This window comes from Schistocerca gregaria, chromosome 6 (genome assembly GCF_023897955.1).
Source record: "Schistocerca gregaria isolate iqSchGreg1 chromosome 6, iqSchGreg1.2, whole genome shotgun sequence".
In the NCBI taxonomy this organism is placed as follows: Eukaryota; Metazoa; Arthropoda; class Insecta; order Orthoptera; family Acrididae; genus Schistocerca; species Schistocerca gregaria.
This window is the reverse complement of record NC_064925.1, coordinates 402,103,551-402,120,457: the sequence shown is the minus strand read 5'-3', so window position 1 is coordinate 402,120,457 and position 16,907 is coordinate 402,103,551. Positions and strand designations below refer to the sequence as shown.

Below are 16,907 nucleotides of genomic sequence, written 5' to 3'. Positions count from 1 at the left end.
GTGGACTTTTATTGGACCTCAAACTATGTAATTGAAAAAGCAATACTACTTATCTGCCAATCAGTCATTTTCATGTTTGATAATTGTTTAGAATATGGAGTTTTTCTTAAAGCACTAAATGCTGCTACAATTATACAGATGCAGCTACAATTATACCAATCTAGCAAAAGTAGGACATAATAAATCTGCTCCAAAACTGTTGCCTATTATCTACCGTTCCGTTTTCTACAAAGTTTGTGAGTCTCTTATGTACAACCATATTTAGCTGTAATCAAGTCCTTTTTAAGCAGCAGGAGACACCTCAATTAAAAACACACGCTCTTCGAAGAAGGAAGTTCGGACTGGTGTGTCACTGGGCTCAGGCCTTGGTCTAATTCTTTTCATTGTTGCAATTTCTGATTTATCATCTAATGTAGGAGCTAATTCATTAACCTGTTATGCAGACAATGACACTGGTCAATATACACCACAATATTTTGGAATTGCATTTACGAATTCAAGAAATTGGTTTCTATCTAATGAAATCCTTTATTATCCTGATAAAACATAGAAACTAATCCCAGGATTAACTAAAGATCTAAAAAATAAATCAGTAAAATCTTTTGGCTTTCACACTGATTTTAATTTAGGTGGGAAGGAGTATATTAGTCATGTCTGCAACAGAATAGCTTGGGTACGCTGTCTAATTTGGAAATAGACAGACACAGTCACTCATGAGTGTTTGAAGATGACATTCTCTAGTCTTTTCTAGGCACATATCTCATTCAGCATACTAAAATAGGGACATTCTTGTTACATCATTGAAGTTAGGAAAATTTGAAGAAGAAGAAGAAGAAGAAGAAGAAGAAGAAGAAGTAGTAATCAGAATAATGAGAAAACTGAATCCTAAGGAACAATGCTGTCCCCTTTTTACCAAGCTGAAGATGCTGAATGTTACAAATCTACATATCTCTGCAGAATTACTTTATATCAATAACAGTTTAAGAGACATGAGATCATAGGGAATATACACCATCCCAACACCAGAGGCAAACTGGACCTCAATGGACTAAGACACACTGGTAAAGAATGGAACTAACACAAAATAACTTGTTTAAATATCTTTAATAAACTTCCAAAATCTGCTTGGTCCTTCCCCTATACAAGAATTAATCCATCCAAATGGATGATTTCTTAGCAGACAGAACATAGTACATTGTTTTCAAAAACTAGATTTCAGCTAGAGAAGAGACAGAGCCAAACATAGCACAAGGAGTATGTGAGGACAGTGGTGTTCATGTTACACTGAAGCAACATAGTATATAATTTCAGTATCTCATTTGGACTGTACAGATAGACAAAAAAACTTCCATAAATAAATGAAAATTAAAATAACTCTAGCCGTCCATTTGGCATTTAATTTATTTACACTACCAGTTTCGATGTTCCATTCCACCATCTTCAGGCCCCTAAACAAATGTAAATTTGGAGGAATCCCGTCTCGTGTGCAGTCATAATAGGAGCCAATATTAAATAACTTCTGCCTGTAGATCTCTGCCTTACATGATACTATCACTTTGTTCATCAACCGACAGTTAAACAAAGCTTCAGAGCCTGATGGAATCCCTATTAAATTCTATACTGAAATTGTGGCTGAGTTAGCCCTTCTTCTAACTAATACCTCTCGTAAAGCCCCCAAACAAAAAACCGTGCCCAGTAGTTGGAAGAAAGAACAGGTCACACCCATCTAAAAGAAGGTTACTAGAAGTGATCCACAAAACTACTGTCCAATATTCTTGACACTGATTTGTTGTAGAATCTTATAACATATTCTGGGCTCAAACATAATGAGATACTTGAAAAGAATTACCTCCTCATTGCCAACCAGCACAAATTCCGAAAATATTGATCTTATGAAACCCAACTCACATTTTCCTCAGACAAAATACTGAAAGCTTTGGATCAAGACAGTCAGATAGATGCAGTATTTCTTGACTTCTTAAAAGCATTTGAATCAGTGCGACACTCGTACTTATTGTTAAAAATACAATCATGGGATATCAAAAGAAATTTGTGACTGGACTGAAGACTTTTTGGTAGGGGGGCACGCACCATGCCCATGTGGAGTTGCTAGTCTCCTATTGGGCAGCTTCACCGGTGGCAAGCCCGGCAATGTTCACTAATATGGTGGACACTGGGGAAATAAAATACCCAGGACAGACCAGAACTAGTAAACCACAGCCTTGTGGCTAGAAGTTGGGTCTCCAAAGGCTAAGGGGAAAAAAAATCTGAATAAAAATTACATATCTACTGGTAGAGGTTTGATGTAGGGTTGACAGCCCACTCTGCAGAAAATACCTGTTACGAAACTTCAACAAAGAAAAGTCGCGTGGATAAAGGATGATGGACATGGCATGGACAAGGTTGTGGAGGAAGGGTAATCAAATGATGGAGACAAGAAAAATAAGAAAAGAAAGAAAAGCAATATAAGTCATAAATCGGATTTATTTATCGGTACTTGGAAAGTGAGATCACTATACTGCCCAGGAGCCCTGAAAGTGATGCTAGAACAAACAATGAACCTGAAGTAGAGCATCATAGCATTACAAAAATTAAGATGGACTGGGAGTGGAATTCTAGATAAGAAAGTAGCAAACATATTTTATAGCTGTAGTGAAAGGAACCATGAGTTCAAGACAGGATTGGTGTTGCATCACCAACTAAATCACTTGGTAATATGATTCAACCCCATAAACCCAAGACTATCAAAACTTAGGATAGAAGGGAAATTCTTCAATTCCTCCACAATTAAAGCTCATACACCAACTGAAGAATCAGAGGATTAAGAGAAAGAAGCTCTCTACAAATCTCTGGAAAGATAATATAATGAATGCCCAGGGTATGATATAAAACCCCAGATGGAGACCTAAATTCCCAGGTGGGAGGAGAACAAATCTGTAGACCAAATGGAGCTATGTACAGCAAACATGCTGTAAGCAATGACAACGGGACAAGATTGGTGCTATTTGCAACATCCAGAAACATGGTGGTAGGCTCCACATTGTTCTCAAAAGGAAATACTTCAGGGAACATGGACAGCACCAGGTGGAAATACAAAAACTCAGAGTGACTACATACTAATTGACGCAAGGCACAAGTCTGACTTACAGGATATAAGGAGTATAACAGGTCCAAATGTAAACACAGATGACTTCCTAGTTTGGGCATGGGTGAAAAACAAAGGAATATGGGCTTGGAGCGTATCATCTTTTCATTGATTTTCAAGCAGTGTACAATAGTATAAAACAACAGCAAATCTATCAACATCTAGGAGAATTGGGCATAAAAAAAAAGAAAAGAAAAAAAACTACCTTAGGAAAGTTGTCCAATAGCCTGGAAATTAACATTGGGCTATAGCAAAGTGATGCATTGGCATGTCTCCTATTCCTCACTGCCTTGGAGAAGGTGATGAGAAAAGAAGAATTCTGAAGTCGTCCAGGCTGAGGTGGGCTGCACATGTGACACAGATGAATGATACAGAAATACCAAAAAATATTTTACAAAGAAAGCCAGGTGGGCAAAGGGAACGTGGTTGATCAAAAACTAGATGGGAGAACAGTCATAGAATACCTTTTTTGGAAGATGGGCTACTGGAGTTGGAAAATGCTAGCAAGGAACCAGGATAAGCTGAAGGCAATAATTGAAGAGGGCAAGACTCATCATGAGTTGCAGAGCTGCAGAAGAAGATGCAGCATGTTAGCCTGGATGAAGAGTCACTGTCAGATGTAGAAGTACTTTCAGGTGTGCCCATGGAAGTGTGTTGGAACCCTTGTTGTTCATGTTGTACATTAATGAACTTGTGGATAATGTGAATAGTAACCTCTGACTTTTTGCAGATGCTACAGTTATCTATAATGAAGCCTGAAGAAAGCTGCATAAATATTCAGTCAAATCTTGATAAGATTTCAAAGTGGTGCAAATAATGTCAACTTCTTTAAATGTTCAGAAATGAAAAATTGTGCAATTCACAAAATGAAAAACAGTAATATCCTACGACTATAAAATCAACGAGTCACAGGTGTAATTGGCCAACTCACACAAATACTTGCGTATAACGATTTGTAGGGATAGAAAACAGAATGATCACATAGGCTCAGTGATGGATAGAGAGGGTGTTAGACTTCGGTTTATTGGTAGAAAACTGGGGAAGTGCAATCAGTCAACAAAGGATATTGCTAACAAGTCACTCGTGTGAATCAATCTAGAATACTGCTGAAGTGTGTAGGTCCCTTACCAAATAGCACTAATAGAGATATTGAATGTATACAGAGAAGGACAGCACAAATGACCACAGGTTATTCTTACATGTGGGAGAGTTTCACAGAGATGCTAAAGAAAATGAACTGGCAGACTATTGCTGACAGATGTAAACTATATGCTTTAACTCTTCCAGTACAGTGACTTGAAAACTTACATTAAGAAACCTACCCATCACTAACCTTTCTCAACCACTGAAGAGAACTTTTCTTTCTTGCATAATAAATTAATCACAATATTAAAATAATATCCTGCTGAATATTAAATAACTGTCTTTTTCTGTATGTCTTCATTTTTAAAGAGAACATGGTCAGGAAAAATAAATAGAGAGAATTTTTAAGTAAACTGAAGAGTAAGCTCAGGAACTGTTCATGTATTCAGACGAATAGTCTAAAAATTATAATATTTGCTTTGAGGAATATTAAAAAGCAGGTGATATTAATAAATTATTATTATTATTATTATTATTATTATTATTATTATTATTATTATTAACTGTCACTCATACATTTCATGTTGAGAACAATGTTTGTATCAGCATCATACAGAAGTTTTGTTCTACTCCAGACCACAGCCTAAAAACCTGGATAAGTAAGTGAACTATTATAAAATATTCTTGAAAATGTCAGAACAGAGTAAGAACTCTAATTTCAAGGAGTTCCTCAAACAAAGACAGAAGTTTTTAAGACTCAAGTTCTTCCTCGGTGCTGATTGATCCAACAAGAAAACTGGGAATTTTTTATTCATAGATGTTCACAGTTAGTTGTCTGTATACAATTTGGATTTTATTGCATTGCTTAAATACCTTAAAAAGTTCTCAGAAAAGCACTATCTCCATATTGATCTAAGATATGTGATGAACATAAACAGTATTTCATTAATTTCTCTTTACATCTTATTATTTGCACTATTCAAAGTAGCTCATAGAATTTTTAAAACATTAAAATACAAGAGTAGAAAGTGTGAAGTATTAGGAACTACAGATAGATCACACGGCATAATTTGGAAAATCCACTGCTTAGAATCAATGAAGCACTATAGCTCAGCCTTGATTTTTGTAGTAGCCTTGATTATTGCCATAAGTCTTTCTAAAAAACTGAAGAAACAGTTTATTTTGCCTATTTCCAGTCACTAATAATATATGGAATAATTTTTTGAGGGAAAATCAACTTACAAACAATATTTTCAGAATATGTAAGTGTGTTAAGAATTGTATCTTGTGTCACATTCTACAACACTCTGTAGAGACCTCGGTATTTTGACAGTTACTTCACAAAATGCACATTCATTAATGCCTTGCCTTTTGTTGTCATCAATATTTCTGTTATTTTAAACAACAGTGGCAAGCTAGGACTGCAAACAGAATCTACTAAGCATTTAAGGGTTTACTAGCAGGAAAGGAATCAGATAAGGGGTTCATATTTATTTAACAACCTGCTGGAGCACATTAAATGTTATCAGGTAATGAGATGGAGTTTTAACACTAAAAAAAAACTGTTAAGCAATTCCTACACAACAGAAGACTATCAACACAGAAACTAAAATTTAATGTTTCAGGTTATTTTATAGTTAGAATTAGCACTATACTAGAGTAGTAATTAGAATAAACAGTGTAATACTGTAGTCTTTTGTAACAAAGTCATTTCGTTATATTTCACTTGAATAAATAAACATCTTTGACTTTTTTCCACACCCCAGAGACCACTCTCCACAGGATCCACTTTGTGGTTTAGTTTGGTTTCAAAGGAAGCAGAGTTAATAATAAATTTCTGACCTGCATGACTGACATCCAGTTAACACACAGGATGAAAAAGAAAAAAAGAAAGAATCACAACACCCTTTCACAGAAACGAATATGAGCATGTGACAAGTCACAACTTTTGCTACTTCACTCATTCATTCAAACTCGCAGGTTAAATGGGAGAGAGGCTGAGAAGATAGTGTGTCAAAATTTCTGCTCGCAAGACATGAAGATTTGGAGCAGTTGTTAATAAAATGAAGAAGCAAGCCAGAGAACAAAATTGTCCAACAGTAAATAGAGCTAGACAAATATATATAGTGGTACAAAACATAATATCACCACACAGAAACGGAGGAGGCAGGGGTGCACATATGAACAAGATTGATTTTAGATAAAAATTCTACGACTAATGTTAAAATAAAAATAAACCTTAGTATTTTTAAATGGGGGTAAGACCTAGCAGTGGCTTATGCTATGGGTGCAAGGTGTCCACAGTCTTTTTCAACCTGAATGAAATACTGAAAACTTGGAAAGAAATACCAATAGGTTTGTCTGGTTTAGAATGAAGTTAGTTAGAAAAAAAAAAAAATGTTTGCAGATGGTCAACAGTTTTACAAGAATGTTATTAAAGCAAAATAGATGAAAATGGCAGTGTTTTACAGAGAAATTTCCAGAGATATAAACTTGTTCTCACTGACACTGTCTTTGAACAAGTATATAAATCTTGTCACTTATGCTAATAGAGTATGGCAATGGAACATTCAAACAACAAACTTGTCATAATTACAAATTATAGCAGAAGTACACTGAAAGACTTTATGTTTGACAGACAGAGCAGCAAAGATATTGGAAAACACTGAATACAAAGCTGTATTGAAATGCTCTGGCAATAATAAGCAAAAATGGAAGAATTACATGAACAGGATGCTAAGTATCAGGCAGAGCTTGAAGTTATAAATCAAAGTATTTGAAGATGAAGTGGACATTCCTGTGATGTAGGTCGACTCCCACTAGAACAACCAGAAAAAATTGTAACTTTCAGTGAAAACTTTAAAATCTGTCCTTAAACCAGTATATAAATGACACATTAGAAACTGCATGTTGAACGACACACTGAATGTAAATGAAATATGGAAAAATGATAGACAAAGGATGACAGTGTTTGAAATGTTCAATATGGCTGATAAGAATTGTATGAAATGAAGGAATATTATATGAGGTGCATTTGGAAAACTGAAAATTAAAGGAAAGGTAAATACTGAGAAAATCTACAATTACATGAGATTGTAGTGAAAAAGACAGTATAAAATTCTTATTCCCTCATCTCCAAAAACCTTTATGGCACAAGTACTAAGAAGCTCACTGGTAGACAGCAACTAGTTTGCATAACACAGGAGTTGACAGTTTCTTTTAAATTTCTTACTCTAGTGGTTGCTCTGGTGCTAGTTGTGTCAAATTTGTTCTAAGATCAGTTAGATTAAGCATAAACAACTGTTCATAAACGGAATGAATTTCTGCCAGCTTTCCCTCAATCAATTTATTCATCTTGTTTCACATTCTAGGAGGTTCTCCACACGATGGGTTCTACTGTATATGACAACGAAAGAAAGACTATGAATGAATGAACATAATGGCTCTTAAGTTGGATACCATTGTAGCAGTTTATCTGGTACCTGCACTGGTGTAGGAATATAATGCAAATTCACACACAAAACTTTCACACGTACTACCCAAGATGACAACTTGCTGTCTAAAGCACTGAAACTTTTTTTTAGTGTTGAAAGAGCAGCTAAAGGCTGATTTCTACATACATTGAAGTGAGCTCCAAAACTCTCTCTCTCTCTCTATACTAAAAAAAATATTGATCCCCATGCCAAACACGTAACATATGACTACCCTGCAGAGGCACGCTGTGAGGAAACACCGAAGCTACATGAAAAAGTTGAAAAGTGATTCGTTCCAGTTCCACATGTAAATAGGGTAAACAAACGCTTTTATATTTGTAATCACACGGGGCTCCTCTGCAAATTCTCTTCCTTCGTATTAAATTCTTGGGCAGAGAAATCAATTTCCCACAGAGCTATGAGACTGGTTTATAAAATCGGTTACTGTAATATCAAACAATGTATCCTACATTTACTAGTCGGCGATGTGTAGTTTGACGTTGCGTAGACCCTTTAATCTCACCGTGTAAACAAGTATGTAAACTCGACTTCCACGATGTTTAGAGTTCAAATAAGCAAATACCAGTAACGGTGGAAAACTTCGTTTCTAACGATGTGTGGGAGATGCCCCAAAACGAGTGACTGTATTGATAACACTGCAAGTATACGGTTATTTTTGCATTCTTATGGACTGAAATCGTTCAACACAAGACCTTATAGACCGACAAACTTGTAAAATACACCGTTTATAATTTCGTGTTGGGCAAATGACTGATTAAACTTGTACTTGGTTAAGAGGCTTTTACCTGGGTGTAATCCACTCCAGGCCCAATAATCGGCAAACCATCAACATCCATTATAATTATTAGAAGAGTAGTAATATATTTAACACATTTGTGTGGTCAAAGAAAAGTATTCATTTTAACAATTGACAGCCCTTAAATCTGCAAGGCAGGACTAAATGCTTTGACCAGCGCCATCTTATTTGTCGTAGTAACAAGTGAGCATGTCAGCCCGTGTTTATAGTAAACTATTAAATTCTTCCGGGAGAAAACCATCTGAGAAGAATTGAAGTTTAACTGTTTGAGGTGCCAAAGTTTAAAGTTTTATCCTAAAAAATTTGTAATGGAAGTTCTCCCGTCGTTAGATACAGTGTACCAAGCGGTTTTTACACTGTACCATAATCCAGATCCAACAGAGAAAGAAAAAGCATCATCATGGCTTGGAACATTGCAGAGTTCTGTAAGTACTATTATTTAGACTTAGACTGAATATTTTCCTGGTATGGTTTAGGTGGCGTGATGTTTAAGTAATGCTACCTGCATGCTAACTGTGGTAGAGTTTGATACGACCATCATGTTTATGCATTCATTTAAGAGTTGCCTTTCAGGTTTATGCTTGGAAGATAGCTGATGAAATGCTGCAGCAAAAGCGGGATTTAGAATCTTGCTATTTTGCTGCACAAACAATGCGAACAAAAATTCAAATGTCATTTCATGAGCTCCCGTCAGAAGCGCACAACTCCTTGCGTGACTCGCTCATGGAACACATAAGTCAGGTTACTGACGCAACCAATACAGTCATTGTTACCCAGGTAAGGTATTTATTACATGCCCAGTTTAGAGCCCTAGAATTGCAAAGTTGGGGATTATCCATCGAGAATGCTCTAGTTTTGTAACTTTGCTTTCAGCTTTGTCTTGCTCTTGCGGATCTGGCACTTCAGATGCCATCATGGCAGAAACCTGTGGTGGATTTGATAAGTAAATTTAGCCAAGGGAATGTATGGCCGTTGCTGGAAATTTTGACAGTTATGCCAGAAGAAGTGAACTCAAGATCCTTAAGGCTAGGTGCAAACAGAAGGCATGAAGTGATGCAGGAACTGGGTTCAACTGCGAGCACTGTTACAGAATTCTTGGTGAGTCAATTCAGCATGCAATGGATAAGGAATAATTTGTATGAACAGTGTCTTGAAATCTTTCTAGGCGTGTGCTTTAGACAGTGATTAATTTGAAAAATATGTACAAGGTAAATGAGAGGGATGGGACTGAAGTAATAGAAGTACTGCAGAGCTAATTTGATATTTCAGGTATTTTCAGGTGTCAGTAGGTACATTTATATAATGTGAACCCTGTGCCCAAAGAATGGCATAGTAATCACAAACAAATTAATTTGCAATAATGAATTAGGTCTTTGTTTATATTTTTTCTATTGCACTCCTATGGCTGTATTGCTTCCGATATGAAACAACTGTTGTATTATGAGCCAAAGTTATTATTTGTATTTGCTTTCATATTTTGTAGTGTCTGAAAAGATCACAACATATACATAATGCTCATGTTGCTATTTGTTGTTGTGTATTAGAATACAACAAATGTATCTGTTTCCATACACTAAGGTTAGTTTTTCCTGAAATTTCAACTCTGTGGTAACTGACAAACAGCTAACTACAGACATGATATTGCACTTTACCAGGCGGTAAATGTGGTGAATACCCTCCACACACTTGCCAGAAATGGCATTGAAAATTGTTTTGAATTGTGCAAGAAGTAAATGCAATGTGTGAGGGCTCGGATGAATATGTAAAATTTTAGTCATGGCGGCAGCAGCAGCATAGTGTGCTGATGTTGGGAAAGACTAACCATGAAGTAAGTAATTAATGCTGTTCCTGCTCTATTGTTGATCGGTTTTTGTATGTAACCTCACACTCAGTAAATTAATTATCCTTGTAAAGTGAATATTTCGTAACAAAACATTTGCATTACTGTGAATTTCATGTAATTCCCTGCATTGATTAGTCTTTGCCAACATAAGCTCAGTATGCTGCCACTATCAGAAATAAAATTTAACCAATGGGTCCCTCTGTGATGGGGACAGTCACTGACTAAACATGTTCGCAGTATAAGTCTCAATTGGTTTGTCTTAGACCAAATTAATTTTTTTCTGGCATAGATTAAGAACATGTCAGTAGTAAATTGCTTACCCAATGCAAATGAATTGCTTTACTCAGCATAAGGACACAAATTATTGTACACTAATACTCTGTAAGAATTTTGTGTCAGAATAATGCCATCTACAATTTTCCAAAATATTTGTTCCTTCTACTGCTAATGTTGTAGTATTTCTTTTTCCATGAATAAATTTGTGACAGAATTAGGTGTTGGGAAGTGATCACACTTTTTTACTTTGACGGAAAACTAGCTGTCCTTGTTCACTCAAGTTTCAGAAAGCTAAAATTGTAGCCTATGGTTTCCAGTCTTATTTACAGTGACTGGTTTCCCGCAAAGCTGTATTTTTCTGCTATTAGTTTAGGCTGTTTCGTTGTCATCTGGCAGGTGTGAAAACTTGATAAACTTTGTTCTTTGAGGACTCATTCCACAGTGATATTGGTTTTGTCATTATATTACAATATGCTAGGTCACACAATTTTTAAAACAAGTTGCAGGAAAATTGTTTTATAGCAAAGTCGTTTATCAAAGCACTGGAGGACAACTTAGAGCAGCTTTTGCATTTTGAATGTATACAAGGAAGAGACTTATCTTACAGTTCTAGTACTTTAATTTAATGGAGGAAATGGGGAAATTATGAAATTGGGATGCCACTACCAAAACTGTTGAACACTTCTGTCCTAAACATTTGGACAAAGGTAAGGCAGTACACTTAAGTTAGAAACTGCTTATAATGCTGTGATTGTAAGGTCAAAACTTGACATTCTGGGTTATGCTTAATCCTTTTATCAGGATTTCACTCATTTCCTTATGTCCAGTGCTCCCTTTTGATTCAGAGAGTGACATTTGTCTCTTTGCAATCTCTTATGACACTTTATACCCATTTTACTTCATCTTTAACTTCCAGATGTGGATATTGTCTGCAAACTCTGTTGTGGTATTGTAAATTTGGTAGTGAGACTCTTTGGGACTTTGTAGAGGCTTAAATTATAGTAGAATGTGTTAGTTTTTGTTGTTCTCTACTACTTTCAGAGGTTTGTTGTTTATTATATCCATAAGGTCCTGAGTGCTGCAAAGAGAATCATTGTTTTACCAGTTCATTGTTAGACCCATACATAAAATTCATCATTCTTGATAGAAGCAATATCTGAGGAACGATTTAAGAAAGCAGATAATGGATGTAATATATTCCTTGTCTGAAAAAGTTATTAATACCAAACTGCTGATATTAAATCATTCACATCCCAAGGGAGTGAGACTAGTTTTGTTTAAATAAGTATTTGACACATGGCAGTCGGATCAATACTACTGCACATCCTGTGGCAGTTGTTGATACATTGCCAGCCGGAGTGGCTGAGCGGTTCTAGGCGCTTCAATCTGGAATTGCGCGACCACTATGGTCACGGGTTCGAATCCTATCTTTTGCATGGCTGTGTGTGATGTCCTTAGGTTAGTTAGGTTTAAGTAGTTCTAAGTTCTAGGGGACTGGTGATCTCAGATGTTAAGTCCCATAGTGCTCAGAACCATTTGAATCATTTGTTAATACCTTGACTGCACGAGCTTGTATGTTGCAGAGAACTGTGGTCATGGCTACAGTGTCTGGATCATGAAGATGATACTGGGCTTTGGAAGTAAACTGCCCACCCATAAGTTGAGTAGTTACAGGATGAGCAAGTATCAATGCAAAGAAATTGGTTGATATGTAGCCCATTGGAAAAATCTGCTGCACCTTTCTGTATTATGTTTACACATACATCTTGGACCCTGTCTAGTGGCTGTATCTTACTAGCCGTTCATAGAACCAAGCTCGACAGCCACTACAAAATACCTCTTTCAGTGGCCTGAATGGGCCTCTACTTTCAACAACAGTCAACCAAATAATGAAGTTTGCGCAGCCAATCCTTCAAATCACTACTCCAAAGCTGAAAATTGCCTCTGACTATGCATCAGATCTTTTTTCCCAGAAACGTGTATCTTGTTTGCATTTAACTTCTGCTCGTATTTGATGAGTTGATTCCCAGGCTGCCACAATAGCAAGATCAGGAGGCATATGGAACCACTAAACATCTCTGAGGTCCCCAATGGCAACTGCTAGTATGCAGGTGGAGTTAATTCTTGCACTTGCGTAAAATTTACGTTTGTAATTGCTAGACTTCGGTTATGTCGGTTTAGTTTTCGGATCTGCAAGACAATATTGTTGCACTGTCTCTCAGGACACTGGACTTTATATATGGATTTAGAAAATCATTCCCAGAGCCAACCTGTGTATTGAGACTATTGGTCTCATTTGCCATATGCTGACAACTTCTCCTTTTGCGTTATGCCTAGGTAGTTTCTATCAGTGCCCTCTTTTGTGATTGTTGCTGCTCTGCAATCCAAAACTGGAAGTTTCTTAGCTACACTCAGGGTTTGAAACAATTCACTGTCCAAACACAGGAATATGTAAAGGAACCTCACTGTAGTTTCTCTATTTTGTAGTTACTTAGTAATGATTCAGTTATTTACATATATCTTTCAATGAATTTAAAAATGGGGATTACAGAAGTGTCCAATTCCACCCGTCTGCCTTGACCCATGACATCATCAGTATGGCGGAAATGGCTATTCTAAGCATCTCCAAATTGGCGCCTACGACGTCACTACATACACATGGCAACATACACGAAAATACTTATAAATAAGACAATAACATCTCCCTCCAAAAATACAATCAAACTAAAAGGACAACCACAGGAAATTGAGGGTTTTAGGTTGAGGACAAGTTAAATATAATACGGGAAAAAAAGGAAAAAAATTGCCAGAGTCTGACACTTCCCTTGACCTATATAGGTCAACCACAGGTAATGATACCAAAACACCAATACCTACAACTAAAACTATGAAAATTGGGATTTTTTGCCTTGACCTACCCCAGATAATGATACTAAAACACGTACAGCTACGAAAATGGGACTCTGTCGTTTCCGGTGACCTATATAGGTCAACCACAACTAGGGATACCAAAAAAAACAACACTTACAACTACAAAAAATAAAACCAAAACCACAACCTCAAAAAAAAACCACAAAGAAAACTTCCCTACATAAATTAAAACACATTGAGTACACAATAAATACACAAAACATCACAACTTGAGAAGACAAGGAAAAAAAAATTACTTACCACAAACAAATTCCAGTGCTGCAAATTACATCGGCCATCCGAAACCCCCCGCCACCAACACATGCACAAATTAATTGTCTTAACCGCACTACAAACTACAAACTAATAACACCTAACGGAAACCCCAAACACACGAATTCAAAATTGATAACCCATTGAAATAATTTCCAAACCTTATGTTTGTAATTACAAACACTGCCGACTTCACACACACACACACACACACACACACACACACACACACACACACACACACACACACACACACACACACACAACCACCAGAGGGCACCATGAAACACAAGAAGACGACATCTACAAACACAACCAACTCCAAATCACAGTGCCGTGACATCATACACCACAACACCCTTACATCACGGGTCAAAATAGACAGGTGGAATTGGACGCTTCTGTTGACCCTAAAAATGTGGAATTGTTGACTATGTCATGATGTGTCTACCTTTCTTTTGTGATTTGCCTCCATGTTATTGAGAATAAATTGTCCTTAGCAGACCTTAAACTACTTATGGAAACACACACTCCTACCCATCTCAGTGTTAAGTGGTAAACTCTTAACCCCAGAGCAGGCATGCCTGTGAATAAAATGGCCAGTCATAAGTAACATTGTTTTGCCCTGTTCCATTGTTTTACAGTTGTGAGCCCGATACCTAATCGTTCATTATAGCTTCAGCTAACACAGTAATAAGCTGCATTGTTATATGTTCATGTGAGCAAAAAAAAAAGAAAAAAGAGAGAGAGAGGCAGGCAGATTCTGAGCTGTCAGCTGAATTCCACAATGAGGCAGTTATCTAAGAGGTAATAAAGATCCCATGCAACTGTGCTGTTTGATGATTTGAGTGGGTCGTTACTGTGGAGTAACACTTGTGTGTGGCAGCAGAGATAAAGTGAGAGTTTTATTTTGTGTGTTTAATTAAAGTGATTTAGCTCATATAATGTTAGTTTATTTTATCTTTCATCTACATCTACATGACTACTCTGCAATTCACATTTAAGTGCTTGGCAGAGGGTTCATCGAACCACAATCATACTATCTCTCTACTATTCCACTCCCGAACAGCGAGCGGGAAAAACGAACACCTAAACCTTTCTGTTCGAGCTCTGATTTCTCTTATTTTATTTTGATGATCATTCCTACCTATGTAGGTTGGGCTCAACAAAATATTTTCGCATTCGGAAGAGAAAGTTGGTGACTGAAATTTTGTAAAAAGGTCTCGCCGCGACGAAAAACGTCTTTGCTTTAATGACTTCCATCCCAACGCGCGTATCATATCTGCCACACTCTCTCCCCTATTACGTGATAATACAAAACGGGCTACCTTTTTTGCACCCTGTCGATGTCATCCGTCAATCCCACCTGGTAAGGATCCCACACCGCGCAGCAATATTCTAACAGAGGACGAACGAGTGTACTGTGAGCTGTCGCTTTAGTGGACTAGTGGACTTGTTGCATCTTCTAAGTGTCCTGCCAATGAAACGCAACCTTTGGCTCGCCTTCCCGACAATATTATCTATGTGGTCCTTCCAACTGAAGTTGTTCGTAATTTTAACACCCAGGTACTTAGTTGAATTGACAGCCTTGAGAATTGTACTATTTATCGAGTAATTGAATTCCAACAGATTTCTTTTGGAACTCATGTGGATCATCTCACACTTTTCGTTATTTAGCGTCAACTGCCACCTGACACACCATACAGCAATCTTTTCTAAATCTCTTTTGCAACTGATACTGGTCTTCGGATGACCTTACTAGACGGTAACTTACAGCATCATCTGCGAACAATCTAAGAGAACTGCTCAGATTGTCACCCAGGTCATTTATATAGAGCAGGAACAGCAGAGGTCCCAGGACGCTTCCCTGGGGAACACCTGATATCACTTCTGTTTTACTCGATGATTTGCCGTCTATTACTACGAACTGCGACCTTCCTGACAGGAAATCACGAATCCCGTCGCACAACTGAGACGATACCCCATAGCTCCGCAGCTTGATTAGAAGTCGCTTGTGAGGAACGGTGTCAAAAGCTTTCCGGAAATCTAGAAATATGGAATCAACTTGAGATCCCCTGTCGATAGCGGCCATTACTTCGTGCAAATGAAGAGCTAGCTGCGTTGCACAAGAGCGATGTTTTCTGAAGCCATGCTGATTACGTGTCAATAGATCGTTCCCTTCGAGGTGATTCATAATGTTTGAATGCAGTATATGCTCCAAAACCCTACTGCAAACAGACGTAATTGATATAGGTCTGTAGTTAAATGGATTACTCCTACTACTCTTCTTGAACACTGGTGCGACCTGCGCAATTTTCCAATCTGTAGGTACAGATCTATCGGTGAGCGAGCGGTTGTATATGAGTGCTAAGTAGGGAGCTATAGTATCAGCGTAATCTGAAAGGAACCTAATCGGTATACAATCTGGACCTGAAGACTTGCCTGTATCAAGCGATTTGAGTTGCTTCGCAACCCCTAAGGTATCTACTTCTAAGAAACTCATGCTAGCAGCTGTTCGTGTTTCAAATTCTGGAATATTCCATTCGTCTTCCCTGGTGAGGGAATTTCAGAAAACTGCGTTCAATAACTCCGCTTTAGCGGCACAGTCGTCGATAACAGTACCATCGGCACTGTGCAGCGAAGGTATTGACTGCGTCTTGCCGCTTGTGTACTTTACATACGACCAGAATTTCTTCGGATTTTCTACCAAATTTCGATACAATGTTTCATTGTGGGACCTATTAAAGGCATCTCGCATCGAAGTACGTGCCAAATTTCGCGCGTATGTAAATTTTAGCCCATCTTCGGGATTTCGCGTTCTTCTGAACTTCGCATGCTTTTTCCGTTGCCTCTGCAACAGCGTTCGGACCTTTTTTGTGTACCATGGGGGATCCGTTCCATCTCTTACCAATTTATGAGGTATGAATATCTCAATTGCTGTTGCTACTATATCTTTGAATTTGAGCCACATCTCGTCTACATTCGCATAGTCAGTTCGGAAGGAATGGAAATTGTCTTTTAGGAAGGCTTCTAGTGACACTTCATCCGCTTTTTTTAATTAAATTATTTTGCGTTTGTTTCTGATGG

The 16,907-nt window shown here is 37.4% G+C and overlaps 2 protein-coding genes across 2 annotated transcripts in view; one reads left to right on the top strand and one right to left on the bottom strand.

The window, feature by feature from the left end:
- The window catches only part of LOC126278703 (WASH complex subunit 3), a 48,500-nt gene extending 39,912 nt beyond the window's left edge, over positions 1–8,588 (bottom strand). The window contains exon 1 of the mRNA XM_049978973.1: positions 8,508–8,588. Coding sequence (XP_049834930.1) covers positions 8,508–8,558 — 51 coding nt within the window. The 5' untranslated portion in view covers positions 8,559–8,588. The remainder of the gene's footprint in view (positions 1–8,507) is intronic.
- A 111-nt stretch (positions 8,589–8,699) lies between these two features.
- Positions 8,700–16,907, top strand: part of LOC126278702 (transportin-3) — a 205,156-nt gene continuing 196,948 nt past the window's right edge. Inside the window, exons 1-3 of the mRNA XM_049978972.1 lie at positions 8,700–8,943; positions 9,092–9,295; positions 9,392–9,616. Coding sequence (XP_049834929.1) covers positions 8,827–8,943; positions 9,092–9,295; positions 9,392–9,616 — 546 coding nt within the window. The 5' untranslated portion in view covers positions 8,700–8,826. The remainder of the gene's footprint in view (positions 8,944–9,091; positions 9,296–9,391; positions 9,617–16,907) is intronic.